At 49.7% G+C, this 17,279-nt stretch overlaps 1 protein-coding gene across 1 annotated transcript in view; it reads left to right on the forward strand.

Moving 5' to 3' along the window:
* LOC146829475 (V-set and immunoglobulin domain-containing protein 1-like) overlaps positions 1 to 17,279 on the forward strand; it is a 168,581-nt gene that overhangs the window by 82,510 nt on the left and 68,792 nt on the right. The window contains exon 4 of the mRNA XM_085608156.1: positions 1,733 to 1,888. Coding sequence (XP_085464282.1) covers positions 1,733 to 1,888 — 156 coding nt within the window. The remainder of the gene's footprint in view (positions 1 to 1,732; positions 1,889 to 17,279) is intronic.

A 17,279-nucleotide genomic window follows, 5' to 3' on the forward strand; every position in this document is an offset into this window, starting at 1 on the left:
GTCGTTGAATGCTTCGATGGAGTCAGTCGAGATGCGAATGGTGCTTTTGTGTACGATGGCGATCCCTCCTCCGGTCCGGTTGGCGCGATCCCTCCTGATGATCTTGTAGCCGTCCGGGATGGCGATGGCGATGTCGGGGGCTGAGGAGGCGTTCATCCAGGTTTCCGTGAGGAAGGCGACGTAGGGAGATGCGGTGTCGAGGAGGTTCCAGAGTTCCACGGCGTGTCTGTGGACGGAGCGGGTGTTGAGCAGGATGCACTTGAGGTGGTTGCTGCTGTCCGTCTCGGTGGGCACGGTGCAGGTTCGGAGGCAGGAGAAGTTGCAGGATCGGCAGACGAAGGGTCCTTGGGTGCATCGCGGGGATGCTTGGTAGCATCCGGGGGTTCGGCCGGTGTTGAGTGCGTTGAGTGTGGCCTCATCGTAGGTCCTGCGGAGGGGCCGGTGGGCGCGGGGGCCAGGGGGTCTGGCGCTGGGCACGGTCCAGGCGCGGACGGGCGCAGACGGGCTTACCTTTGGCGCACCTTCGGCGCTCAGTAGGCGCTTCCGCTGCGCGGTCGCTCAGGGGGCGTCATAAGTAAGGAGCCGGGAGGGAGGGTCAGCTGGGAGGCGGGAGGCTGGGTGGCCAATGGGCAAGGAGGGGAGGCGGGAATGCGGGGTCAGCGGCGGGAAACAGGAAGGAGAGTGACCGGGGCAGCGGCGGCGGAGAGTTGGCGAGGAAAAATGGGCAGCAGCAGCAGGCAGTGAGCAGCGAGCGGAGGGCGGTACCTACGAGATGCAGAGGTCAGCAGTGGTGAGGAGGAAGCGGCGTCAGCGGTAGCCACAGCAGGCAGGCGTCAGGCAGCAGCAATGGGAGAGGAATACATTGAAAACACTACTGCTGTTTTCAACATGATAAATATCTAAACCGACCAATCACTCGTCTCATACGAGTTGGATTCTGCTTCGCCGCGCCATTTACCTTCACGGATCTGCACCCCTTATGAAAAAATCCTGTGCAGTTGCATAAAACCTAGAAAATAAAGCACTGTATCATTTATTGCTATTCTATCCTGTCCTGAGTCGTTTTTATGGTCCATCTGTAGTCCCACCTTACTCTTCAGAATATGTCTTATTTTAGAGATCATGATTATTCCTAGAGTAACATTATCTGGTTTCATTTCGCTTGCTTCTATTCACCTTTATTTTGTGACTTTTGTATCGGGGATAATCTATTGATAAGCATTTCATTTTGGCCAGGTGTTGATCTCCCTTGTTGCTTCATGCCCATGATATATTAATTGAAATTTTACTTTCATTTTATTGTACCGAATTGCTTTGGAAAGAAGCACCATATATATGACAAACTACAAAGCAAAGACAAAAGGTGTCAGTCAATATGGTTTCCTCTGGTAAGAAAGCACATTCTTCAAGCCACATTTGTATACTCTACAGAATGGTGTAGGAACTACTGAATGACTCCAACTGATGCAGATTGCTAAACAGGACAAGGAGCTGACTGCTATACACAAAACTGTATCTTGTTATCTTGGGAGCTCTGTTTTGAGTGTAGTATACGTTCTAATATTCACATTAATGTTCAAGTGTCTTTAGAAAGACAACACATTTGTAATGATTCTGTAGAAAGTAAGCCTTGTAATGGTAGATGCAATTTGGTTTGACTATAAATCCACAATCCTGATGAACTTTCTTTTTTGAAGATGGTCTGATAGTTATTTTGAATGGTTTCTTGCAGTGGCACCCTCTACGCCTCACTGCAGCATATTAGGAGCTGTGGAGACCGGTCACCACATGTCGCTGAAATGCTACTCCGAAACGGGAATGCCGCGTCCTACCTATTCCTGGAACAAAGTGACAGACGGTGTCCTGAGTCCAACTCCACCAGGAATGAGTAAGTAGGATATGGGAACTGAAGCAGAAACAATTTGGAATAACAATATGTTTTTAATATCTATATTCATTAAAAAAAATATTTTTTATGAAATTTGAATGAATTACAGGAAATGTGGCACTGATCCAAATATACACATTACACTAAAAATTAAACAAAATTCTAGACAGTAAGAGGTTATTAGGCCAGAGGTGTAGTGGGCACGAGGTATTGTGGTAGTGTGAATAAATGAATAAATTCAATTTATAAAGCACATCTGTAACCTAAAAGGGTTTTGTTGGTGCTAGTAGAGAGATGTGTAAGCCCATAAGAAATAAACAAGACACTGATATTAAAAAGCCAGGTACTCTGCCGATTCCTCAAGACAAATATATTTGGGACAGCCTGGATTTCAAGTGCCAGAGAGCTAAGACCTAAGAGAAAGAGCTGCCCCCATGCAGGATCACTTAGTTCAGTGGATAGTTGCCATACAACCAGGAGACGACCAAAGATAATGAGATGGAGAATAGCTAGACAAATTGGAGCCAAAAACAAAGGGCCAGTTTGCTGAAGAGTTTTATGGTAAATACATGCACTTTTGAATACAATACACTTATGGATTAAGAGGCAATGGAGGTTCCTAGAATGACTAGAGGTGTGTTTCTTCCTAGGGAGGCCTAGTGCCCAAATTGCTGACATCAGATGAAATTGCCACGTGAGATACTTTAGAAGCCTCAAATATATTGAGTTTCCATAACCCAAACATTATGATAGCCTTGGTGACTGTTGTTTCGCGTCCATCGGCAGAAGTAGGAGGCTCTTTCTAAGGTTTCCATAGACTAAGAAACATGATGATGATAATTAGGAGACTGTGGTTGAAAATAAAATGAATCATCATAGACCATACCAAGATGTTTTACTTGGTGGCGTAGGTGTAAGAGATGAGCCCATGGAGGCGGAGCACCAGGATAAGACCACTAAGGAGTGGACCCGCCCAAAGGTACAATACCCTTGTTATCATCAGTTGATTTGCATCCAATGTGTGACTGGCACTACACAATATCTTAATTCAACGAGACAGTCAAAGATCTTTATTTCGGCATGTAGGCCATAAAAAACAATAAAAAGGATGAAACAATACAGGTACAATATAAAACTGCATAGGTACATTTCAAGGCATAATTAAAAAAACGTGGTGGGATAATCAGATAAAAAAAAGACATAGAAACCAAATTGATTTAAAACAACTCTTATGTACATTGTGCGAGCTTAGTTGTGGCTTTAGGATATCCCCGCACTCCGCTAAAAACAAACTTTTTCCCAATGTACATAAAGTGCAACATTTCTCCACTCCATCTTAATAGTTAAGATACACAGGCTGGGGGCAAAAGAATGACGGAAGGTCAGTTTTATCGGTACAGTATGTGATGATCATTCTGTTCTTAATTTACTGCCTCTTATGTTTGTGCCTAATTCGCCACATACAATAAAGAAACCTAGAAACTGCAAACACTGTAGGTTGTACTTGCGTCAGATTTCAAAATCCTACAGGCAACCAGATACCTATAGACAGAGGTGTGGCGCAGCGGCCAGGGCGGCTGACTCTGGAGCACAGGGCTCACGGTTCGATCGCTGGCGGCAGCTCAGCCCAGCACTATGTAACTCTTGAAAATAGCTCGCTTAATCTTCCCAACTTCCCCCAGCGCCTTGAGACCCTCAGGGGTGATTAGTTTGCGCTTTAAAGAGAAAAATACATTGTGGCATAATGGCATCATTTTCACCTAGCCATCTTATATGCGGGGCAGAAGAAAAGAACATGAGCCAAGGATTGGATGGTAACACCACAGGATAGGCACGTTCTCAGCAACTCGACTGACACCAGCCCAGTTAACAATAAAACAGTTTAAGGGCAGGGTCCCAAGCCTAACCTGAATATAAGCTTCCTTGCCAGTGCAGGTTGTGTCTCATCGAGGAACTGTTCTGCTCTATAGCCATCCTTCAGATGAAGGAAAGAAGCCGTCAAGGAACCAAGTGTGTTCGCCGTTTGGGAAAAACTCAGCCTAAACTGTAGAATGTTTGTCTTAATAACTGCTTGGGGGGTTAGGGCAGCGGCCCCCTTGGATCCAAACACAGGCTTTCATTCCCCATTTTCTTTAAGGTTTCTCTAACATACCTGATCCAAGGGAGGTTTCTGGACCCCACTCTGCTGAGTATGTCTTCCAGCCCTTGCCAATAAGAATACAGTTCAGGAGTGTCCCAAATCCTTCTCCAGTAAAGAATTGCTCTAATTCCTGCCCCATCAGAAATCAGTCTGAGCCCAACATCCAACCTAAGCTGGAGTAGGGGGTACTATCCGGAAGGCCCAGCAGTTGTCTCAGAAAATTATTCTCTGCAATCACTAGAGCCTTCACATCCTTGTGCCCCTATAAATGAGCTCCATATAGAGGGCATGGCTTGCCAGGCCAAGATAGTGGACGCACTCTGAGAAGTGCTCCCGGACCCCTCCGCCATCCGCTCATAATCCTACCTTAACCTGAGCCATCCGACCTTGAAATCTGCTGTGCACCAGGCGCGGCTCTTCCGGCTGTACCCGGGAGTGCGGAACTTCGACAGTGTCACCCTGCTGCGACGAGCTGGCTTGCGGCGCCTCGCTCCCAAGATGGCGGCTCCCCTTTGCTGATTGCGGCGCTGTCTGCCCTGGAGAGTCTTGCCCGGATCCGCGTTGGGACCTTGGGTGTGTGGAGGCACCCTGCCGTGGATTCTGCCGGAGAGAGGCTGCCTGCCCCGGGAGGCCCCCCTCCCTCTGGTAATCTATTGTTGGCGCTGAGGGAGGTGAGCTCAGTGCGTGGCCCTCGGCGGTGCGGCCCTGATCATGCTGGGGACTCCGGTGGCATGGCTGAGCAATCGACTGCCGCATTGGGCAGTGGAGTAGAAAGCGGAGGACCGCGACTGCAGCCCCACACCCTCCGGATCATCCTGAGGCCCAGTGCACAAAGTAACGGAGCGGATGAGTCCCGGCGGCGGTGGGGGTCCGGGACAGTTGCATTGGGGGACCCCCGTGCACGAGGAGGGATGACGGAGGTGGGGGCTGGCCCTGTGTGGCCCTGTATTTGGCGTAAGGCACCCCCTGGGTTGAACGACGCCCGCATTAACCCCCCGCTCTCCTCCAGACGCTGGTGATACCTGGGTGTGTCCTCCAGCTGGTTTTTTGGCCTGGGTCGCTCTCCCAGGGGGAGAGGTTGGAGCGGGGCCCTATCTGAATCGCTATCCTTCCTGGTGCCCTCCCTGGCCACACCAGCTTTAGGCCCCCGACTGGAGGCCCCCCGTCCAGTGCTTCTTGTGGTGCGGAGTCTCTCCTGTTGGGCAAGGATTGGATGGCCCCCCGCCTGTATAAGCACCTACTGATCTCATGACTTATGGAGGGTGAGGCTGCTTGCTAATCCAGTTGTTATTGCCCTGCCAGACGCGAGGTGGCCTGGGCGGGCGGGGATCTGGAGCGGCCCTGGATCTGGACTCTTCCCCCTTTTTCCTTTTTTTTTTTGCCTCATCTGGGGGGGGTGCATCGGGCGGCGGCGATCTGACCTGGGCCTCGTCTACGCATTGACTGCCCCTCCAGCTTGATTCCAGCCCGCCTTGGGAGGTCTGTTGGCCCCCTGCTGTGAGGATTGTCTGTTGCTTCCTGGGGTACCATCATGGGCAGAACGGACAGGTCATCAAAGAACCCTGCCACCCTCTCTCCATGGTTCGCAATTGAGCGGGCTCACCGATCTCTCGCCCCAAGGCCACCAGCAGGCGCGGCCCCCCGACCAGTCATAATGTGGGTCCTTAATTTCAAGGATCGTGATGTCATCCTATCTGAAGCTCGCAAACAGCAGCGGCTCCACTACGAAAACCATGCAATCATGATCTTCCCGGATTATACCCGTGAGGTTCAGGGTCAGCGACGTGGTGTTTGCTAACAAGACCCTGTTCTTTGACACTCCTAATGAGGCCTGGACCTGGGTGACAGAAGAGCGCCCCCTGCGCATTGCTGACCAACCCTCGCTCTTGGGGGGAGGGGAGGAGGGACCTGTCCGGCCTGCGCACCTCGTTCCCCGGCCCCAGCGCCACCGCGCTCGCAGGCGTCATGGACACAGGAGGGTCCGGTCGGACTCCCCACTGGGTCAATCTCCCCGACAACCGATATCGCTCTCTGATGGGGCCTCGGCTGGGAGGTGCTCTGGATCATCTGGGCACCTGGACCGCGGGGGTGCATCGCACCGACATTCCCTGCCCGACCTCCCGGACACAGACCTCTCCCATAGCCTGATGCTTCTGAAAGACCCTGATTGACCATGTTTCTGCCTGCCGGGCGTGGCTCCGCAGCCGGAGGCTGCACTCAAAAACTCAAAACACTTCTTTCTTTCGGATGGACTCGATTTGATACATCCTGATACGAGGAGGGGTCCTCCACGTCTTCCCATTTCCAAGCGTTATAGTTTGGCTGTTCACTCATTGGTTATTGTTAGGGCGACAGATGCTTCCGTTCTTGAAGTGTAGGGTGGGGGATGGGGAGGGGATGGGGGGGCGGGACCGTTGTCTCAAGTTATCTGTTCAATTTTGTTTCCTTTATTCTTTCGTCTCAGCACACCAGCAATCACAACTTACCCTGATATGCATCCAGTGGGACAGGTACCCTTACCAGTGGTTACCTCGCTCAGTCTCTTGAAGTCCGTGTTTATTTACACATCTCCCCTTGAGGTCCCAATATCAGACTGTACCGGCCGCTTATATGCCTGACACACCTTCGTTAAGCACTTCCCTATGCATCATGTCCTGGAATGTGAATGGCCTTCTAGATCGTTTCAAACGCAAAAACGCACGGCTGTTTTGCGCTATGCACAGCGCATGGGGTGGACATTCTGCTGTTGCAAGAGACACACCTGTTGGGTAACCACTGTCCCTTTCTAGCACGCTCCGGATACGACAGGGCTTGGCATTCGGGGTTCACTCGTGGCTCCCGAGGGGTGGCGATTCTGGTGAGACACTCCCTTCCCTTAGTGATTGTCCAGACAACCCTTGATGCCCAGGGTACCTTTGTGGCCCTTAGTGGCACGCTAAATGGTAATCCTCTCAACCTTGTGTCAATTTATTCTCCTCCATCAATGTTGACGGCAACCCTTGCCAAGTCTGCCGAACTCTTGGCAGCTTTACCCCTAGGTCCCACATTTCTTGGGGGCGACTTTAATGCGGTCTCCTCACCAGAACTTTATATGTCCGGTCCTCCTTTCTCCAGTAGGATTTCACAGGCAAAACAGCTGACGACCTGGGCTGAATCCTTGGGCTTATGTGATGCCTGGCGGGTATGGCCCCCACACTCTATACAATTTACACACAACTCGGCGGCACACCATACACAGGCACGCATTGATGCCATCTTCGTTTCATCAACTGACTGACTACTGATCCAAGATGCCTCGCTCCTTCCCCGGGGCATTTCTGACCACTCTCCGGTGATGCTCCGCGTGGGTCCCCCCCTGCTTTCGTCCGGCAAACATGGAGGCTCAACGCCTGGTTCCTCCGGGATAAGGAGTTCCGGAGGGTGGTGGGGCAGGAACTTCAACACTATTTTCTTTCTAATGTTGGGTCTGTTTCCTCCCCGGGTACCCTATGGGAAGCGGGCAAGGCCACGATTAGAGGGGTTGCCAAGGGCTAGCTTAAGATTCAACGTCGGGCCCAATTGGAACAAATCACTACACAGGAGGCGCAGGCTCTGCGTCTTGAGCATTCCTCGGCCCGTTCCCCGGATGCTTCCGACGTAAGACTCCTTACCCGGCTCCGATCGGAGATCAAGCAGTTGTCGCTGGATTCAGCCAAACTCCTTTGGCGTTCATCCGTGGCCAGGGTTTATGGCTGGGGTGACAAGAATGGGTCGCTCCTTCACCGCCTAGCCACATATCCTAGGGCAAACCGTATTATTCCCGAGATCGTGGCGCAGGATGGCTCGATGTGCCGGTCCCGAGTGGACATGGCCCGTGCCTTTGTCACCTACTATCGTCAACTGTAAGAGGCCAGACCTCCAACCCTTTCTCTCGCAGACCTGCTGGAGGTCGGGGGGGGGGACCTTCCGTGTGTAGACTCTACTACTCAAGCTGATCTGGACCGCCCCATCACCCGGGAGGAGATTGGGGAAGCTATTAGCCTAATTTCCTCCGGCAAGACGCCGGGTCCAGATGGTTTCCCCCAAGAATATTATGTGCACTATCGGGACATTCTGGTCCCCTATCTTGTGGGTCTATATCGGGAAGCTGTGGAAAAAGGCTCCTTCCTCCCGGAGAAGGATATGGCCACTATTGTGGTTCTGCCTAAATCCCAACCACCCTTGACATGCTGTGCCGACTATCGCCCTATCTCACTCATTAACACCGAGGTCAAACTGTTTGCCACAATCTTTGCCCAGCGGCTCAAACCTATCTTGTCCACATTGGTTCATCCTGACCAGTGCGGATTTATGCCCTCACGTGGCACCTGGCATTGTCTTCGTCGACTGCAGTCTGCTTTGGCCCACCGTCATCGCCTCACCCCGTATCTGGCGATTTTTCTTGTAGACTTTGAGAAGGCCTTTGACTCGGTGGACTGGGGGTTCCTTGGGGATGGGGCTCGGTCCTCGGTTTCGGGCCATGGTTAGGGTTCTTTATGCTGTCCCGCACGCCCGGGTCCTAGTGAATGGGGTCTTGTCGGAACCCTTTTCTATTTGCAGGGGAACGAGGCAGGGTTGTCCTCTATCTCCCCTGCTCTTCGCATTGATGATGGAGCCCTTGGCGTCCCTGGTGCGGTCGTGTGGACACGTGCGGGGATGGGAATGGCCCCATAATGAACCGGATAAGATCGCCCTCTACGCGGGCGACGTCCTCATCTACTTGGCGGAACCCACCCGGTCAGGTCCCCATTGTCTTCGCATTCTGCACTTCTTCGAGCGGGCCTCGGGCCTCCGGCTGAACCCCGACAAGTCAGTTTTGGTTCCCCTCCACGTATCCCGGGAGTGCTTCGATTGGCAATCTGACATACCCCTGCGCCCCCTATCCTATAAATATCTGGGGATATGGATGACCTTGCTCCCTGAGCTGAGCTGGGCCCTCAATGTTACTCCCCTGGTAAAACGTGTCAAGGCAGACCTTCAGAAGTGGCATTCGCTACCCCTGAACCCCATGGGGAGGGAGGCTCTTTTTAAAATGATGGTGCTTCCCCGCTTCCTCTACATTCTTCAAAACACCCCTATGTGTTTTTCTACAGCTTGGTTCCGTGAGCTGGATGGTATGATTAATAAGTTTTTGTGGGGAAAGGGTAGGTCCCGTCTGGCTACCTGTAGGATCCCTTCGTTCGATGGGGGTCTAGGAATGACTCATCTATACTTGTATTATCTCGCCATGCGACTTCTCTCTATACACGACTGGTTCAATGGGGGTTGGTCTGACCCGGCGTACAGGCTTGAGTTGGGCCTTGCCAAGATCTACTCAATTATGTACAGGGCCCCTATTCCTTCTTCCCTACCGGCGGTGACACGTTCTGTGCTATTGGTCTGGCGGGCTGCACTGCGGCACACTAAATGGACACGCACACTGACCCAATGCACACCCTTGTGGCACGGGAGCTGGCTCAAAGACGTTAATGAGCTGCAAGGCTTCAAGGCATAAGACATGATAGGTATTTCGCAATTGGGGGATGTGTGGGTGGGGGACCATATGCGCTCCTTCGAAGACCTTCAGAATAGATACTCGCTGCACCCGTCACAATTTTACAGGTATTTGCAACTGCGACACGCCCTGCACATATACCTCACTACAGGCACACGACTTCCTGATCACAGCCCACCCGAAGCTCAGATAATGTTTGGGGACTCGGGGAGGGGAGGCATCTCCTGTATTTATCGTACACTGGTCAACAACACACCTACTTCCTTAGACCGGCTGCAGGCTCGGTGGGAGGAATGGGTTGGCCCCTTGGAGGAAGAAGATTGGCGCGATGCCCTTCTGGCCCCTAGAACAGTCACCGCATCCGCTAGGCTGTGCCTGGTGCAGCTCTATTATTTGCACACTGCATATCTCACCCCGGAGCGCCTCCATCGGGCGGGACTCATTTCAACCCCAGCCTGTAATAGGTGCGGTCACGAACCGGCCGACTTCCTGCATATGGTATGGGCCTGCCCCCGCCTGGCGCGGTTCTGGAAGGAAATTGAAGAACTCCTCACCAAAATCCTGGGGTGGGAGGTCCCCCACGACCCAAAGCACACACTCCTGGGCATCACTGATGGGCTAGATGGGTCTAGGAATGAGAAGGTGTTTCTAACCACAGCTATGGTGGTCGCCAAGAGAGACATCGCGGTCTCCTGGAAGCGCCCAGAGCCCCCGAGTGTCGGGCGATGGCAGACTGGGGTGGACTGGTGCGCCACACAAGAGAAAGTTATGTATAAAGCTCGTGGGTGTCCCAAGAAATTTCGCAGAGTCTGGGGGAAGTAGCTGGGGGGGGTCTAATCTTAAAAAGGGGATTGTTTTATTTTAAGAAATTGCGTTTTAACACTGGATGTAAGGTGGGTTGTGCATACTCATACATGTAACCCTGGATCTTCAAGAGGTTGTGCTGAATGACAAATTTGTTTATCAAAAAAATTTGCTCCATATAGAGCAGTTCCCCCGGCTTGATGTTTGTATACTTAAATCACTGGTTGAGATGGGTCATGAGTAGGAGCCCTGCTGAACTTTCGTCAGCCCTCCTCCCCCTATAAAATGCTCCAATTTTAATCTGTGCTTGGAGATGTGGGCGGCCCACTCCAACCGCTTGGTAAGGGTGAGCCCAAGATATTAGATTGTTTGTACCCATTCAAGAGGAACCCCCCTTCAAAATAGGATTGGGTCTGGTAGTCAAACAGGGATTGAACACCATATATTTGGTCTTTGCTACACTAATATCCTAACCCCTCTTCCTGCAGAAGTCACTAAATCTATCTAAGATATGCTGTAGACCCATAAGAGATTTTGAAAACAGCAGTGTGTCGCCTGCAAAACATTAGGGCAGGGACCTTCATGTTAGCTAGTCTAGGGGCGCCACTCTCACTAGCATTTAAGTGGGCTATTAAGTCATTCACATACAAGGTGAAGAGGGTGGGGGCAAGAACACAACCCTGCCTCACACCCTTCTGGACAGGGGACGGCTCTGCAGCTTCACCCACTCCACCACATCTGACCTGGGCAAAATTACACTTGTGTAGCCTAATGATCATAGCAAGGAGATATTCAGGGATCCCCATGTGGGCTAACACTCTCCATAGGATGTTCCTAGGCACCAGGTCAAAGGCCGAGCAAAGATCCACAAACACCACATATAACCGCCCACCCTCGAGGGCCACCGTCTTACAGAATAGTAGTTGCAGCGTAAACACCTGGTCAACAGTGGATATACTATCAGGGAAGTCTGCTTGTAATGATTCGACAAAACAATTTTTGCACACTGTCAATAAGGCTAGTTGGCCTGTAATTGACCGGTAAATGTGGTGAGCCCTTCTTAAAAATAGGTATAAGTTTGGCACCCGCCCAAGTTGGGGGAAATAAAGTCCCCCGTATAATAGCATTAAAAAGGACTGTGAAATAGGGGCCCCAGACGTCAATCCTAGTGAGGTATAAATCACCAGAAATCCTATTCATCCCAGGCTCTTTATTGGGGACACTGTTTTTAATTGCTGAACACACTTCCTAGTGGGAAATAACTGGATGATCAGCACATGCCTTTGTCCCTTACACCCTTGTGTCAGAAGGATCAGTCTCCATCATTCGAGGAATAAAGGGCAGTAAAATGCACTATCCAGTTGGCAGCTGAGATATTATTCTCTAGAGGTCGGTAACCCTCTGTACTCCCAGTGGTTACCAAATTCCAAAGAGAATGCTGGTCCCCTATCTTAGCTGCGACCAGGAGACCTTCCCACACCCTAGGCCCCACTCCTTTTTGGGTTCAGTAATAACGTGTTTTATATGCCGCCCTCCTGGGAGGTATTAAACTTGTATCCTATTGCTTAATGGAGGCGATCAAATCACACTTCGCCTGGCTACAAGAATGATTACACCATGAAGGAAGTGATCTCCTACCCCCCACTGACTTGGCATCCACCACAATGTGCTTCTTAATGCCCTCAAACAGAAGTGTATGTAGTTTCCCTATCTTATCTATCACTGTGGGCTAAGTTCAAATCCATGTTGAACAATTTCCTGAGAGTTATTTCAACTAAATTATAAGCTGGGCCTAATTGCTCTTGGGAGCTGGCCATAGGACACTATTTTACTCTACACCAATTGGGAGCTAATTGCAAGCTGCTATCAAGGGGATCAGAGTGACTAACCAACCCCTTGTGCTCATTGAAGGACATGGTAAGGACTAGGGCATTGTGGTCACTGTCATGCCTAGATATTACTATCATGGCACTAGGATATCCCGACAGTCCTACATCTAGCAAGATATAGTCTATAAGACTAATACAGTGGACCCAATTATATGTATGTTTCCCATCTTTATTGGAGGAAATTCTACCATTACATGCTCGGATGTAATGGTTGAGGGCTAAGGCATTTCATTGGCGGGCCAGGGGGGACCTCGGTGACTTTCAAATAGGAGTCATTGATAGTTCAGGAATAAGGCAAGAGCTATCTTCCACCTGCGAAAGATCATAAATTCTATTGTCAAAGGGCTCAAATTGGCAATTAACATCCCTGTCCACTTTTTTGAGTGTGCCTTCCAGCAGGGATGCTAAATGCGAGGACAGCATCTCAGCCGTTTGGGATTCCTTCTTATTCTCCACTGGCCTAAGGTAGACATTATATACAAAAATAACCACGGACGGGGCAAATGTTAAACTAATACATAAGATGTCATCATTAGCAATCGTAATCTCCTTAGCAACATAATCGAGGGTGGAACCGACCCAAACTGTCAGTCCGCCTCGAAGGTCTGCCCTTACCCTTTGTGATTGCTCCCTTACTAAAATTGGCATAGGATTTGCGATGAACCTCCGTCATGAGCCAGGTGTCCTGAGACAGAGATCAGATGGGTCTATAAAATTTGGAACCTAGCCCTGCCACATTCCATGAAAGGATCTTTGTAAGGGGCGTGGCATCAGTAAGCTAGCGGGCAACAATTTTAAATTCCCCTAGAGTCGTCTCCGGAATGGCAGCTGAGGCAGTAACCTGTTGTGTTGTGTTGCCATTCGCCGGAAGATTGAATATTTGTGAGAGGGAGGAGTGGGACTTTTCTTCAAAAGGCACTGGTTATCCAATTTAAAGAAACTAATTTTATAAAAATAGCCTAACGAGACTATATCAATGCCCAACCCACCTGTTGCTTTACCCACAGGACCCAAAAGAAACCTGCGGACCAGATACGGATATCTGAAATTAATTATAACACAATCTCCTTGTCGGTCCTGGCCCGATTCAACCCACCTGATGTGTTAGCAGTATGTTGTTTACCATGGATGGGGTTAAAACCCTTTTTCTTGTAAGCCAGTCCAATGACTTAAAAACTAGTTTGTGATTGGATCCCCTCTGGTATTCATGTAGCTGGGGCACTCCAGTCAGGATGACCACATATGGACGTGAGGTGGGAGGCAGGTTGATCACAGGACGTTTCTGGTGGTGTGTATAATTGAGAGACCCATGAGACGCAGGGATAATTTCCTCTCGGGCCTTGATCTTTCCTGACAGGACATGTACATAGATTGATCTTGATGAGGGAGGACTCCAGGCTGTGAAGGGCACAAACAATTATGGTAAGGATACTACAAATCGAGGACTTGCTAACTGTGGCATCAATCTTGGCAGAGATTGTGGGAGTCAGGGTGAAGGTGGCTAGGAGGGCTATTCCCACCACTTATGGCAACAGGCCCAGTCGTCAGCGAGGACACGACTGATGATTTGAAGATGTCGTCTAGCCTGTTTTCCAAAGCAAAAAGGCGTGTCAATATTGGGGCAAGTTCACTGCACACAATGTCTTTAGAGCATTCACAATCTGAGCCCTCCATTGGGAATGCATCCTATTTCTGCTAGCGTTTGATCACTCAGGTGATGGCCAGATGATCACCCCATATAAAGAGCCTGGGATGAATAGGATTTGAGGTGATTTATACCTCACTAGGATTGACGTCGGTGGCCCCTATTTCACAGTCCTTTTTAATGCTATTATACGGGGGACTTTATTTACCCCAACTTGGGCGGGTGCCAAACTTTTTCTGCTAGCGTTTGATCACTCAGGTGATGGCCAGATGATGATGAGATTGTAACAAGGTCAGTTTGTGTGCCCACCTCAGCGAAATTAGACTGGCCCCCCCCTTTGCTTTTTTGGCAACTGAAATAATCCTCCGACTTTTCTCATTACACTCTTCCGAATGTGAGACGACATGTGGAGTATTTTGGTTGTGAACTTGAGCCAGTGCTACCTCATTGGGGGCCAGGCTGGCCACAGCAGATGAAAGACTGGACCTTGTTGGATCAATTGGAGGAAGTGGATGTGTGCTGGAGCCAATGGATAATCTTCGCTGAGTCAATTAGATCTCTGCAGAAATCACCCCTATTGCATTCTGCAGCATCCGATCTATCGAGGTAGTCTTAGAGGAGGAAGAAATTAGCCCCCCTGAGACATTTTCTCTGGCCCATGATAGTACACATTATTGGCTGCAGAAATGCAACTGTGGGAAGGGTGCCAATTGGTAAAATCCTAAACACACACAATAGCTATAAGTCTAGCACATTATCAACGGTGACGTAGCCCACCTTACGCCCAGGCGAGTAAATCAAAAGAATGTCATATAGGCAGGGTATTAAAACACTCACCCTAGTTCGGAAGTAGAAGTTAGAGAGGTGTCCCAGCCCATCCTGGTCTGGCCGCGGATGGGTGCAGACGAGCACGCCCTTGGCACCGTGCCGCTGGATAACTGGAGGGACTTTATAGATATGTGCGCAGGGCCCCTCCTCTGGGCGGGTGGAACCTGTAGTCCCCTCAAAACAGTGGCCCAACAACAATGCTGTGTTCCGCGCCACATGATGACTAGAAATGCTATATAGCACTGTGCGCGGGAAGCGGCAGTGGACTGGCCTCTCCTCTGGGGCGGCAAAGCATCTTGGACCTGTAGTCCCCTCAAAACAGTGGCCAAACAACGATGCTGTGTCCCGCGTCACAGTATGACTGGAGGCGCTTTGTGGCACTGTGCACAGGAAGCAGTAGTGTCCTGGCCCTTCCCCTGGGGCGACAAGGCATCTGGGACCCCATCAAAATAGCAGCTCAATAATGATGCTGTGTTTAATTTACATTGGGTAGCATAAACCTGTCATCAGTCTTGAGAATGAGTTGTATGCCATTCACAGGACAATAATAGAAGAATGAAAAGACACACTGTCAAATAAAGCTGGCTTGTGGGAACACAGATATTAAATAGTTGTGTGCTCAATAAATGGGCCTTGACAGGCTCCACAGGGAACATCCATCTTATCAATGAAAGTGGAGCAAGCCAGCGGTAATTCAGTCCTTAAGAAAGGAGTCTAATCATAGATGAGCACGGCCGTGTATGCCACATTGCTTCACACAAGAGATAAGAATGGGGTTAGAGACCAGGTTGAATGCCACAGACAAGGAGGACCGAATTTGACATCCTCCTGTAGCCAGAAAAAAATAGAGAAGGGAAGAAACCACCTCTCATATAGACCTGTGGCTAGATTTCTTGCATTACCCAGGCAACAGAACAGCAATAATCGGCAAAGCTTTGCGGGACTGCTACGATGTTGAGGTCAGGTAGAGTGGTCCTGCTCATTAAATTAAATAATTTTAGCCTCAAAAACCTTCTTGCTGGCAGACTGTGACAAGCAACCAATAACAAATTTGGGGTAGGAGCAGCAGCTACCACCTAATTGCTTAGATGAGACGGTAGCTTGATCAAATAATTATTTGCTGTAAACCGGGAACATAATGCGGGCCAGGAAACAACTAATCAAACGTGTCAGTCACTAGAGCAGGCCTATGTGTATGTCTATGTCTAAAAGAGGAAAACACAATCAATGCAGCAAAAAACCCAGAAAAAGCAGAACGTGCAATCAGCTCGACCACTCATATATCGATCACTTGGAAGGGTCTTCCTACGAAGGCCATATGGGGAGAGGCACACATGTATACATTAAGCACTGTTTGCTTTCTAGCTGATGTGTTTAAAGATACAATAAGCCCATTGCTTCTGTAAGTATGCTAGCGTGCATCCAGCCACCACATAAGCATTGATAGCTTGTCTGTGGCCCTGGGCCCTTACGATCTTCCTGTTTTCAATTTACAAGTTTTATGTACAAGGTAGGTGTTTTACCACAATACTGAGTTTAAAATATTGGCATGCCAAAATAGCTTAAAGGTAAGTATATATAGAAAGTATAGATATCACTGACCAACCATGTCATGAGTGATATAATATGTGGGGTCATAAGCAGTGCATTGCGGGGCGCAAGTTATAGATGGCTCAGGTATCTATAACTGCTGAGATTCTATTGTTTTGTGAAAGTAACATCTGAGCCTAACTATAACGTCCCTGTACCCTGTGTTTTTTTCAGTGAATTTCTATGGTTTTTAATGCTATTTCCCAACTATAACATCCCTGTAACCTTTGGTGTTTTTAGTGAATTTCTTAGGTTTTTAAAATGTTATTTCCTTACTATAATGTCCATGTAACCTTTGAGAGTGGGTGTGTGAGTGCCTATAGGGGTCTGTGAATGGTTGTGAGAGTACCTGCATGGGTCTGCAGCTAGGTCGGGAGTGCTTGTGTTGGTCTGTGAATGGGTCTGTCAGTGCCTGCATGGGTCTGTGAATGGGAATGGGTGTGTGAGTGGTGGTGTGGGTCTGAGAGCGGGTCTGAGACTGCCTGTGTGGGTCTGTGAGTGGGTCTGTGAGCAGCTGTGTGGGTCTGTGAGTAGGTGGGAGTAAGTGAGTGGGTGTGTGAGTGGCTATGTGGGTCTGTCAGTAGGTGTGACAGTGTCTCTTTGGGTCTGTAAGTAGGTGTGTGAGTACCTGTGTATCTGTGTGAGTGGGTGTGAAAGTGTCTCCATGGGTCTGTGAGTGGGTGTGTGAGTGTCTGTGTGGGTCTGTGACTGGGTGTTAGAGTGTCTTAATTGGTCTGTGAGCGTCTGTGTGGGTCTGTGAGAATGTGGAAGAGTGTCTACGTGGGTATGTGAGAGGGCGTGAGAATGTCTGAGTAGGTTGTGAGTAGCTGTAAGAGTGCCTGCATGGGTCTGTAAGTGTGTGTGGGAGTGTCTGTGTGGGACTGTGACTAGATGTGTGAGCGTCTGTGTGAGTCTATGATTGGGTGTATGAGTATATATATAGTTTATATTAATTTGCTGTGGGATCTGCGGATCCATCCCGA

Source organism: Triturus cristatus, chromosome 5_2 (genome assembly GCF_964204655.1).
Source record: "Triturus cristatus chromosome 5_2, aTriCri1.1, whole genome shotgun sequence".
NCBI classification, from domain to species: Eukaryota; Metazoa; Chordata; class Amphibia; order Caudata; family Salamandridae; genus Triturus; species Triturus cristatus.